The 13,155-nt window shown below is 36.2% G+C and overlaps 2 protein-coding genes across 2 annotated transcripts in view; one reads left to right on the forward strand and one right to left on the reverse strand.

The window, feature by feature from the left end:
• Hil (Hillarin) overlaps positions 1–13,155 on the forward strand; it is a 51,130-nt gene that overhangs the window by 30,044 nt on the left and 7,931 nt on the right. Inside the window, exons 5-6 of the mRNA XM_053759076.2 lie at positions 11,832–11,948; positions 12,325–12,524. Of these exons, the coding sequence (XP_053615051.1) occupies positions 11,832–11,948; positions 12,325–12,524 (317 nt within the window). The remainder of the gene's footprint in view (positions 1–11,831; positions 11,949–12,324; positions 12,525–13,155) is intronic.
• On the reverse strand, positions 7,538–9,556 carry Mccc2 (Methylcrotonoyl-CoA carboxylase 2). The gene has a single exon (XM_053759077.2). It carries the CDS (start codon positions 9,483–9,485, stop codon positions 7,812–7,814), a length of 1,674 nt encoding a protein of 557 aa, XP_053615052.1. The 5' UTR covers positions 9,486–9,556; the 3' UTR covers positions 7,538–7,811.

A 13,155-nucleotide genomic window follows, 5' to 3' on the forward strand; every position in this document is an offset into this window, starting at 1 on the left:
ATTCAAAAGCAATGCTCTTTACTCCACTCAATAGTAATTACGTCTCAATGTCGTTTAGTTTCATAAAATGCATAAACTCGCAGATGCATCGCATAATATAACCGCATAAAACAATCTAACCGTTGCACAAATACATGATTTATGCCTAGACCTGAGCAGGCAGGCATGAATAAATACGAACAACTCTGAATTAAAGCTGAAAAGAAATCGCTCCAATCGTCAAGTGAAATCTGTCACATTTTGACAGCACCTGTCAATAAAAAATCGTTGGAAAATAGTAAAAAAAATACAGCACAGTTCTTTGGTGGGTTCAATGACCACGAATACAAATAAGCAAACATTGGACAATCAAAACCGTTGACAAATATCTACGCAAGCACGTGTATATTTCTATTTGTATGTCTAGGTACTTTTGAAATCTAAGAAAAAGAAGAAAGAGAGGAAAATAGAGCCTAGTTCTTTAGATTAATTTTAACCTTTTGATACTGAAACTTTTTTGGCGAATGCGTCAAGTCAACTTGTCAGCTTTAGAAAGACCAAAGATCAGAATTATTTTTCTACACTGAAACAAAGTCAAAGCATATGAATTATTTTTGGATCTCTTTTTTTATCAGAGTTCTTTCCCGGTTTCTTCTTCAGCCACGGATGGTTGAAGCCCAGAGTTTGGGTTTGCTCCTTCTGTCGAAACGAGGATTTTACTTTTATCCCAGGCCTATGATAACGTCCTCTTAAGTATTCACTCATGCACTCAGCAACCCGTTATTCCCACGGCTGTGCAGTCAAGTGCATTCACACTGGAGCAGCCATTGTTGATAGGGCCCAATGATTTATTCTAGCCTTTGAACTTCCTATACCGCTCGCCCATCGTAAATATTGCTAGCTGTTCGTAAGCTGTAGTAGGCTGTAATATTCTACATTCAAATTTTTAAGATTTTTGTAGAAGAACCGCCCCGGTGTAAACGAAGGGGTTATACCTTAGTTTGACATACGACTTAATATTGAGTAAATATATCCTCTCAAACTATCGCTGGTCGACTGGTCGACCAGCTATAGTAGATAGATCCCTGCATGGGATAAGTCCGCCATTGCATATTTTTACTTACCTTTTTGTCATGTATATGTACTTTTAAGGTGTATTCTTTGTACAATAAAAAAATTACAAACAATCGTATCTGACTGTGTTCTATGCCATCGAAGCTCATAAACCAAAAGGTTAGAAAAGTAGCTTTCATCGAATTCAGGTCGAGTGTTCATATTATTATCTCCCATTTAAATCAGTTTTACAGTTTTAGAGACTTACTAGGTTATCCTCTAATTATAATTAATGTTAAACATGTTATTGTGTTCAGCCAGTTTCGACCTCAACTTCAACTTTGCAAGTAAACGTAAACAATGGAGTTATTCGTTTGATTTCTTCAAACTTTATCTGCACACAGTTACGCCGAAATTAAAATGTTCCCAGCTGGACCGGTCGTTTGGCCAAAACCTAAAAGCGTATTGTTAAATAACATTGCGGTATTAGAATGGTACGTGTGAGCGGGGTCAGCAGGTCGTCTTGTTTGGGCCATTAAAACGGAAACTTAATATTAAATTGTGTCTTCAAATTATTTCAGTGCTAACTTGGTTTAAATACGACCTCCGTGGTGTCGTGGTCACCACGCCCGCCCGCTAACTGGACTGGAGGTCCTGGGTTCGATTCCCAGCGCGCTCAAATATTTGTACCTGTTATCACAAATATTTGTCTGCGGTTCTGGGTGTGTTGTGTCCGTTCTATGTTTGTGTCGTTGAGTGTTGTCAATTTAAAAAAAAAATCGCGAGTTTAAAAGCTCTCTCTCGCACACACCTCCAGTTCACTTCACACACGGGTGGCGGGTTCATTCTATGACTCCCGAAGCCATACAACGTATGAGCGCATTCCCGGTTTCTTCCGTAGCTGTTGAGCGTTGGAGCCCAGGGTCCGCTCGGTGACTCCCAGAGCCGTAAAACAACCTTTAAATTTTGAAGATTAGGTTCTGATTAGATGAACAGTCGCCTGCCTGACATCAACCGTTTTTATACCAATACCAGTGACCCGTTATAGACAGTCACATCACATCATAGCCAGACAGATAACGTCTATGACCGTAACTAAATGATCAAACCACGTCATTAAAACAGCAATTGTCTCATCGAGCGAGATGATCGAAGTACTAGTTATACAATACGTCATTGTTCTACTCTTCCTTAGAGAACATATTATTAACAGCCATCTTTGTTGACTGGCGTAAGAGTGAAAGAGAAAGATTAGAATGGCTTTGGTGTATTAGCTAATCTCTGGTTTTCTAAGTTTTTCCGGGATTTTACAATGAACTACGTAAGATCAAATTAGAGAGTTATCTAGTTATACTAGGAAGCGATGTTCCAGTGGTTAAGTTTAACTGTGATCGAGTGGTCCTAGGTTTGAATTCTACTCGCGTCACCTCAGTTTACTAACTTATTGTACATAGACAAGGCATAGATGACGTTCACATAAAAGCAAAAACATATGCCTTTAGGTGACTTTAATAAAAATTTGACTATCACCAGTGGCGAACGCGTAGTAGTAAGATTTTATTATGATTTTATCAAAATTAGTCTAGTGATTGAAACGTAATAGAATCACAAACTCATAACTCTCGCACTACGATTCAGCATCTTTTATTTTACAATTTAAAAAGCAAAAAGTTTAGTTTTTTACTTTGAAAATAACTTTGGTTCCCTAAGGGCGCGGGCTTCAAGGCAGACCTGGCAAAATATGGCGGCATGATCTAGAAAAAAATCAACGTGATTTGCAGAAAAAAATCCGTAGATAGAAAATTATGGCAGACAAAAGAGTATTAAAAAACCATGCAACGGATTTTGAGGCTGTTTTCACCCATAGATCTTCATAGTCTCGAGAATATAAATTTTATTTTACCTTTCACCCGTGCGTTCCGAGTCGCTAGCTTTTTTATAACTTAATAAAAATATTTAATGTATGAAGTCTCTGAACGGAAAATCGTCACTGACTACAAACATAATGAGCCAGGAAAGTAAAAGTCCAGTTATGAAGTCGGCACTTCACTTGTGGTAAGTCGGTTAAGGTGCGGTTTCCTATAGTGACTCGGTTTTAAGTGTGCTTTACTATAGTTCGTAATACTGTTACCATCAATGTTGTTACATCGACATATTATTGACGGAGGAGGTAAACAATATGTCTAAACCATAAGTTTATTATAAAATAATAAAAGAAATTCTTAACTCTTTCTTCAGAAGTCCAAAACTTATTATTCTAAAAGTTAGAAATTGTGACAACCCTAATCACGCACGACATATTTGGGAGTAGACGTGTTGAATTTGGTAATAATATACATATATATATATATAAATATATTTAAATATAAATATATTAGGACAAATCACACAGATTGAGCTAACCCCAAAGTGAGTTCGAGACTTGTGTTATGGGATACTAACTCAACGGTACAATATTTTTATAACAAATACATATATAGGTAAACATCAAGACCCGGGCCAATCAGAAAAAGATCTTTTTCCATCATGACCCGACCGGGGATCGAACCCGGGACCTCTCGGTTCATAGGCAAGCAATTTACCACTGCGCCACCGAGGTCGTCAATGTATGCCTTGTATTGAATCAGCAAGCTCTTTAGCTGTATAAAAGCGAGTTATTTAACCACGGAAATACCATGATGATTAGTTTTTTTTTCTGTTAACATTGCACAGTTGTTCAAAACAAAAAGAGCTGATTGACCGTAGTGTTGTGTCCTGTATTTAACTTGCCCTATTATTAGTTAGTTTTAAGATCACTTGTTTTTCTAAATTATAGAATTAGGCACAAAATGGCAACTGACTTGAAAGGTGTTTTTTTCATGGAATTAGTAGGTACTATGTTATACGGAGTACCTTCTAATACTATGGTTTTTTACAATTTTTATTCAAAAACTTTAACTTTGCATTAATCAACTCTGATATAGGTACGGAAATTTTTCAAATACTTGTGTAACAGTATTTTAACAAGTTTTTTTGTTTCACATCCAATGTAATTTCAAATAGATCTCGATCTACTTTACAACAAAACCGCACATTGAAAACAATATGAAAAATAACAATAGCCGAATCCCGCCGCGGGCACGTACGACCGCGCAATCAACTTTTTAATTATTATTTTTTTAATCGCGAGAGTATTGATGCTGAGGCACGCGGCCTACCGCGCCGTTCGTTGACTTGAGAGAAAGTTGATAATTAAGACGGGTGATTGGCGCTCGATTGTGTAATGGAACGCAACAGATAGACCATTTGGCTGCACAGGGAAATACCTTTGCCTTGCTGACGTAAGAAGTACGCATCACTGGAAACGTTAAGAGAAAAGGCGCGATTTGATGCTCCGTAAACAATGGATTTCGATACGACTGGAAATTAAATAATTGTCAAACGTAATCGGATAGTACGACTGTACGGTGTTTACGTAATTTTCGCTCGGTGACATTCTCTTTTAGCGCCTATTCAAACTACAGATTAAGTATTAAAGTATATTTGAATTAATTAACAATGAAGAAGTCGGTCGTCACACGGTACTTGTGTGGGCTCATTCACTGATTTATTGATAAGACCACGCAGCGAGAATTAAACCAAAATGGAAATATTTTAATTGATTAGTACCTACCTACCTAAGTACCTCCTGGATTACTGAATGTAATTAATTCTGATGGTGCAGAATATAATCTGAAGGATATCCAATTATGCAATTGTCGAGTGCAATAAATATACAACAAAACTTGTCATTTTAAATCTAACTCCTTTGCAATTTTTATTTCCGCAATTGATACTCTAATTGTTACATATCACTTACATACTTACAAGAATATGTATCTAGAATACTTCTGTGCTACACATTATATAAACACGAATTATCTTAATTTATACATATTTATAGTTGATGATCCTCTGTCCATTTTTGTCCTCTGTGTACCACTATCACATAAAGATGGCAAAACAGAAAGCAGAATTAAATTTCATTGAACGGTGATTGCTTCGAATATACATAATAAATATTAAGGTTAAAAAATAAAACAGCCTTGAATAAGTAATTGAAATTGTTACTTTCAAACCAGATCAAATATGCAACGCATTTGTGCAACGCAAAAATGTTATCTTTGATTTAATTGGGTTGAGGGAAGGAACTGTACTTTTGCAAATCATAACTACTTTTGAAATGTCTGAGAATAATACGACCCGGGTTCGATTCCCGGTCGGGTCACGATGGAAAATGATCTTTTTCTGATTGGCCCGGGTCTTGGCTGTTTATCTATATATGTATTTGTTATAAAATATAGTATCGTTGAGTTAGTATCCCATGACACAAGTCTCGAACTTACTTTGGGACTAGCTCAATCTGTGTGATTCGTCCTAATATATTTATTATTTATTTATTTAGATTTATTCAATTTTTGGCCTATTTTACTAAGTTTCGGTACTTGAGTACGTAAATGAAGATATGTGTTTGAAATTTGACTAAATGAATATAATCTGCTTAAATGAATATAAAACCTACTTGCCTAGCATCCGTCTCCCGCTAGACAAAACATATTATAATACACAGCTAATAACAAAAGCAGGTCATCGCGAGCAATGGACACAGAAATCGGCAATTAACTATCTTAATAGACGGTGCTCATATTTTCTTGTGAAGAATTCCAGTTAGAAAAACAGTAGCACGCGGCCACCGTGGCGGGTGGAAAGCGTAAAACGAAACGGTATCTTTACTGTGAACATGTGAGATTGAGTCATATCATATTGATCAAAAGACGTGTGATGAAGGAAAATATTCTAATTCGTTAGCAATTTTATTGGTTTACAAGAGCATCGTAAAATGTGTCAAAATGCAGAAATAATATTCGTCGACAAAACTGGAAATTACAATATACCTAAAAATGGCGAATAGGGTGAACCATTTTGTCAACGATTATTCAAAAATCAAAAAGACCAATTAGGTATTTTTATTCTAAAAAATGAAGAATTTATTTAGTTTAGTGCATTGAGTTTACTTCTTTTTCTGCTTCTTTATGGCACTTCAGATATAAAATTTAAAAAAAAGAAAAGAGAACCCGTGATTTGAAATTTTATTTTTAAAAAAGTGTGCTTTGTTGTGTTGCTATTACTATTTATAGGTATATACCTAATGGAACTTATGATTTTGTACTCCAACAAAAGACTGTTTTGCAAAAGTTCCAGTCCTAAATGTCTTATTGCCTACTTTAGTATTAACAAATATGTAGAAATATTTAATAAATAGGTAACACGCAAAACACGAAATGTAGGTACTTTATGCAATATGTTGTTCTTGGTAATGAACGTGTAATTTGAGGTTTGGTAACGTTTATGACTGTAAACTTGTGTCGTTACTCAAACTTATTTTTACTCTTCGTTTAATCACTAATATTTAAAATTTACATAGTTTCACCTACATACCTATATAATATGATGCTCGATTGATAACCATATTCATGATGCTACCAATCGAACATGTCCAGACTCTCCCATAGGAGAGGAATAAACCGGCTTAAGACCACGAAAAATATGTAAAAAAAAAAACAATACTATGATAGCACTAATAGCTGGTAGCCGAACATATCAAACGACTTATTTGACATAATATAGTACATAAAATTCATCGCACTATTTCTTTGAGACGCAATTTACTAGCGGTTTTTAACCTATGACTTTACCTTCACACTGAGCCTGAACCACAGAAAGCGAAATATATTTCTGTATTTTAGCTATTTTAAATGCGCCATGGTCAAATCCCTTATGTGATTGACATTCCACCTCATCGTACATCTCCATTTGAATCCTCATTCCTACTGCAAACTGCTTATATAGATTTGTAATTCTCTCCCGTGAGCTTGCGTGTGTGCCGTAGACAACATCTTTGCTTGCATCAGGTTTAATTAATATCAAACGCATTCATGTTATTATTATTATTAAATTTTTAAAAAGTCAACTAATTTCTCGTTTTGCCATTTATTTACCAGTGCTATCCTTACTGTTAAATTCATTGGTTAAACTTGAACTCTTGTAATGCGCGGGTCATTGTATCTAATTTGCATGACATCTCACACAACGGTTCACGCTATTGTTTTATTGTGTAATTAAATTCTAACTGAGGCTTCCAACTCATTATTAAACCTCTCACAAGTGCAGACACGTTCGTTGGAAAATAAAATTAACCTTTTAAGATAACTAGGTATCTACTTGGTATCCCCGTGAAATGTGGAACCAAAATGGTGTTTTATTTCGGAAATCATAAAAACGAAGGAAATAAGTGGATATAATAATAGATATATATTTCTTCATAAAAAATACTTAATATTCAATTATTAAAAATATTTTTCTAAATTTGTATAAAACTAAATAACAAACGATGATGATATGAATAACAAATATTTAGCACATAGCGACAATTCTTATACTTACTTAATACGACTCATAGTGAGTAGATAAGAAATGAAAAACAATATGTCATTATCAATATACTGACAATAAATTGAGCTAATTGTCAATATGTCACGAGTATGAAATGCGATTTATTTGTGCTTCTTCATCCTCAATATAAAAGTAAATAAAAATCAAAGATCTTATAAAATAAATCCACAAATCTATCTGAAATAGATAACAACAACACATCAAGTAACGATCGGCAGCCAAGCAACATTCAGAATACATAATATGCCACGATAAGCAAATGTCATTATCACTCACAGAACACACCTACGCAATGATAACAAAATATATCACATTCTGAAAACACCGAACTTACTGTCTCTAAACGGAGCATTCAAGGCAGCTGATAAACTCAGTCCAATTACTTTTCTAGTGTCTTTAGGAGCAATGATGCCATCGTCCCATAATCTAGCAGTACTGTAGTAAGGTATTCCTTCTCTCTCAAACTGTGCTTCTAAAGGAGCTCTTACTTTCTTTTCATGTTCGTCAGTCCACTGTTTACCATCTCTCAAAGCTTTTTCCTTAGCAACTAGAGATAACACCGTTGCGGCCTGAGGGCCACCCATAACAGATATCCTCGCATTTGGCCACATATACATAAAACTCGGAGAATAGGCACGGCCGCACATACCATAGTTTCCAGCTCCAAAGCTACCACCAACTACGACTGTTATTTTGGGACCTTTGAAACAACTGACTGCTGTCACCATTTTAGCTCCATTCTTTGCAATACCACCAGCTTCAGCTTCTCTTCCTACCATGAATCCAGTAATATTCTGTAAAAACACTAAAGGTATTTTCCGAGTTGCACAAAGCTGAATAAAATGTGATCCCTTCAATGCTGCTTCCGATTGCAATACACCATTATTTCCGATAATTCCCACAGCGTGGCCGTAAAGCGTTGCAAATCCGCATACCAAAGTATCACCGTACAATTCTTTGAATTCGTGGAATCTGCTTCCGTCGACAACTCTGGAAATGACTTCTCGTATATCAAAAGGCCTTTGTATGTTAGCTCCGACAATGCCATGTAAATCGTTTATATCATGAACAGGTTCATCAACTTTTGCAGTATAAATCCTAGACTTCTGTTCATTATTCCAATTCAAATTGGCAACTACATTCCTAGCTAAGTGGAGCGCATGCTCGTCATCCTGAGCATAATGATCGGTGACACCAGATTGACGGCAATGTAAATCTGCGCCGCCTAAATCTTCCGCAGAGACGGATTCTCCCGTAGCAGCTTTGACTAGAGGTGGGCCAGCTAAGAATATAGTACCCTGATTTTTAATAATAATACTCTCATCTGACATACTAGGAATATAAGCGCCACCTGCAGTACATGATCCCATTACAACTGATATCTGCGGAATTCCTTCCGCAGACATATTAGCTTGATTATAGAATATCCTTCCGAAGTGTTCTCTGTCCGGGAACACATCAGCTTGATCGGGTAAGTGGGCACCGCCGGAGTCTACGAGATAAATGCACGGAAGCCGACATTCTTGGGCAATTGCTTGTGCGCGTAAGTGTTTCTTCACGGTGACAGGAAAGTATGTTCCTCCTTTAACAGTTGCGTCATTTGCTACTATCATGCAATCGCGACCGTGAACTTTCCCGATGGCGGTGACTATGCCTGCGCTCGGCACTTGGCCTTTATACAAGTCTGTGGCGGCTAATGTGCTCAATTCCAAAACGTCGCTGCCCTCATCCACCAACCGGTTAATCCTGTCTCTTACGAGTAATTTCCCTCTAGAAATGTGTCTCTTAACAGCATCTTCTGGGCCACCTTTGATGGCTTCGCCTGTTTTCAGGCGCAGTTCATCGACGAGTTCGTCCATTTTGATCTTATTGTCTTGGTAATAAGGATCGCTTCGATTCGGCTCTGTACCGATTACGGCCACTTGGCTGTGGTGCCGGCATTGCGCGCTGAGCCGCCGTATCCCGCTGACCAGTTTGAGCATTTTTATATTGTAAATAACGTTGGAACACGACCGGTCGGCGAGTCGCTCCCGCGGCACTGACGATAATGTACCGTTATCTATACAATTAAGCCGCACAAAAACAAATTCTTCGCGCAGGCCTGATAAAGCCACGCATTTATTTATCATTATTTACATAATAATGTCGACCCATTGTGACGATTGCCGGCTATTAGTTTATGCAATATTGACACAGTTACGTAGCTAAAGGTACACTGCGACATGCTCCCATTCAACCCACTATAATAAATGACAATCTGGCAATATTCACAACACGATTTCTTACTTTGCCATCCACGTGAATGGATATTCAATGATTGTGACATGACCCAGTTAAGTCGCCAACGTAAGTTCAAACTTATGTAGTTATGTTATGAATAGTGTGAAACGAATGGACTTGAATAGATGTATCCACAGAAAGACATATAAATATCAAAAAAGTTTACATCAAATAAGCAGTTGAATCCAAAGGTAAAGAAGCGCAGAAATAATCGAAAGGCAAAAAAGTAAATAGAGGCCAAAATGATTACCTTATCACTTAAACCTCGCTTATTTCATTTAATTTAATATTAGATAAGTCAAGGCACCCATTTAAATTTTATGATTCGTTCATTACATTAAAATTAATTAGATACAAATAGGTGATGTCCTCTAGATCATTCCGGTTCCATTGATCTAGTAAGGCCTTCGTACGACTTTATTATGTAGATACGATTAATTTGCGAATAATTTATTACAAGGGAAAACCAACACGTCGTCGTCGCTGAGATGGAGCTAGCTAACTGGGCCGAGTACAATAGACAAACATATAAACCTACCTAAATTCATTGCAAATTCTCCCCTATTACCGCGGTCTATGCAGGCTAACTGGACATACGGTCTACTGTACCACTAGGTATAGGTATCAAATCTAAGAGGCCCCGCGCCGGCCGGAGATGGGTGAACGACACCGTTTCACTTTCGAAGAAGATTTGCCACCAGATGGCGACACTTTCCTGTGTAACAAACCGACAGGTGCCATGACTTGCCTTTGCTTTATTGACAACGAATATAAATTGTTCGATTTTTATGGAGGACCTAGTACACTTCCAATAATTAAAACATCAAGCTGATAACGAATGTCTACTGTACCTAAACCTCATTAGCCTGCATAGATTTAAGCAGTGCGAATATTAATAATTGACCAAATTACTGTAATACTTCCCTCAAAAATTACGTTACAAGTTGAAATTATTTAATCTCAATTAGTTTTAATTTCATTGCAAGTTTTCACACTCTAATAATATTATTTTGTATGACATTAGGCACATTAATTCCTTCAACTGTCTTTTTTCATTCTAATAATTAAAATCTTTTGTATCAAATTGTGTACAAAGTTTAAGTATGATCTAGAAAAGCACATACCTACAATACTTCCAGAAATTCCTATGGGAATAATAATGGCGCAGCTAGTTGTACTGTACAGAAAAACCATACCATACTGTACAAAAATGTACCGGTTTCAAAGTTTATGACAATGATCAAATTAAAACTGGTATGTTTACTGATGACGAAGCCGTTAAAACCTGATATAGCCGATAGAAAACTAAGATTGTAGATAACGACTCTCACTGTATATTGTCGTATACAGTCTGTCATGATTTATTTTTCGAATATCATTTTTTTTATTTGACGTTAAAAATGTAAACCTTACTTCAATATAGCTGAGATCTACTGAAGTTCCTATGTAGTGGTGCCTTCTGAAAAGCTTTGTGGCTACTGCTACAGCAACATGCTGATGTGGTCGCCTTTTCAACGAGAAATTACCTTATCTTATTAGTATTTTTAGTACCTTATTAGGTAAAATATATTTTTTGTCGAATAAACATATTTTCTTTCTTTCTATTTAAAAAAAAGTTTAAAAATAATGAAACAGGAACTCGAGATTTAGGTCCATTTAGATCACCATTCACCAGAGAAGAACACATCTGGTTATTCCTAATGTAATAACAGCGAGCTTGTTTGAGCACGCAATCTCTGGAAATACCGCCCTTACTAGTCTGATTTGAATAAAACGTAGTGAATTACATACTCTTTGGCCCGATTCGCATTTTGATTTGTGTTAAATGCGAGTACCATTCAAGTTGTTAAAATGCCTGTATTTTATTCTAATCAGTGCTATTTCAAGTATTTCTTAAAATTTGTACATGACAACAAATAATTTCGGTATTATAATGATAGCTTCATTAGTAAGCAATGCTGCAACGTTAAGGCTATATAATTTCCCACGGGAGTGAAACCGCAAGTCACGTTTATATAATACCAAATTATTTATAAATTTTGTTACAGGACCGAGATGAACAAACCAAGCTAGAAATGAAACACCGGCAAGAAGAGGACGATTTATACAGAAAGTTCTCGAAACATCGAGAAGAAGAAAATAGAAGAATACGAGATGAAATTCAGGTAACTGACAAGACAACATTGATAAGTGTGAAGTTCTTTAACATTCTTCAGAATTATGACACGGGTAAAATTTTGAAAAAATGATGATGGTATGAAAGCCGGTTAAGAAATTACTCTGCTTTAACATTGATGTAAACTGGGCTATGTGATGAAAAATACCTATATCCAGTTTGGAACAAGTAATATGACTACTAAACTCAGCCTACATTTATGCAAATAAAATATTGATTGATTCAATTTATTATTGGCTATGATAATTTTAATGTATTCCGCAGTGTAGGTTCGCTCACATTTCCTTTTATTATCTGTGCCATTCATACGTGTTGCGATGCACAGATTTCTAGAAAGTAGACTTATTAGCGAGAGATATTTGCAGGATGAGTGGGAAAGAGAACTGGAGAGACTTACCAGTAGGTTCCAGCAAGAGATGCAGGTCAAAAAGAGAAGGCCGGATGCGGAGATCGGGGCGTTGACCTTGAGACATCAACAGGAACGGGCGGACTTAGAGAAGAATATGACGTTGAGAAGAGACAAGAAAAAAGAGAGTCTTACAAGGAAAATGTTGGAGCATGAAAGGTAAACTTATTATATTAATCATTATGCTAGTTTTGTTTTCTCGTTTCGTCGCGCGTTTTTTTCGTATGTGCCCTGATAACTTACTATTAATAGTGTTGAAATATAGAACGCACCCTATTCTGACAATAGATAAACGTCAAGTCGTGTATTTTTTTCCCGCCTTCTGCGTCTCTCTTCCCGCGCTGCTCTGTCTGTAATGTGCTGGTTCTATTATCACTAATAAACTAAACTTAATTAATTATCAGTTTTTCTTTAAATAGTCAATATCTCGAGTTCTAAATAACGGTTCGCGATGAAAACTGTACCAGATCAATTCTATCCAGTAGTTTTTACGTGATGCGAAAACAACATACAGACAAACAAAAAATTTAATAAGAATAGCCATGTTATCAACGAGGCATGTTTCGAATGATTTGATTTGATTTGATTAGACTATTTAAATTCTTATTCGACAATGACATATTTACATCACTTATTGACGTTTAATAAGACATTGCCCTGCCGTAGCACAATTAAGTCCGATAACGGTAGAAGCGAGTACTAACCAATCTTTCAATACAATAGAATACAATACAACATTATTGCATCATTTGTTTTATACATGATATATCATATGAATAAAATTATATTG

This window comes from Plodia interpunctella, chromosome 18 (genome assembly GCF_027563975.2).
Source record: "Plodia interpunctella isolate USDA-ARS_2022_Savannah chromosome 18, ilPloInte3.2, whole genome shotgun sequence".
Classification (NCBI taxonomy): domain Eukaryota; kingdom Metazoa; phylum Arthropoda; class Insecta; order Lepidoptera; family Pyralidae; genus Plodia; species Plodia interpunctella.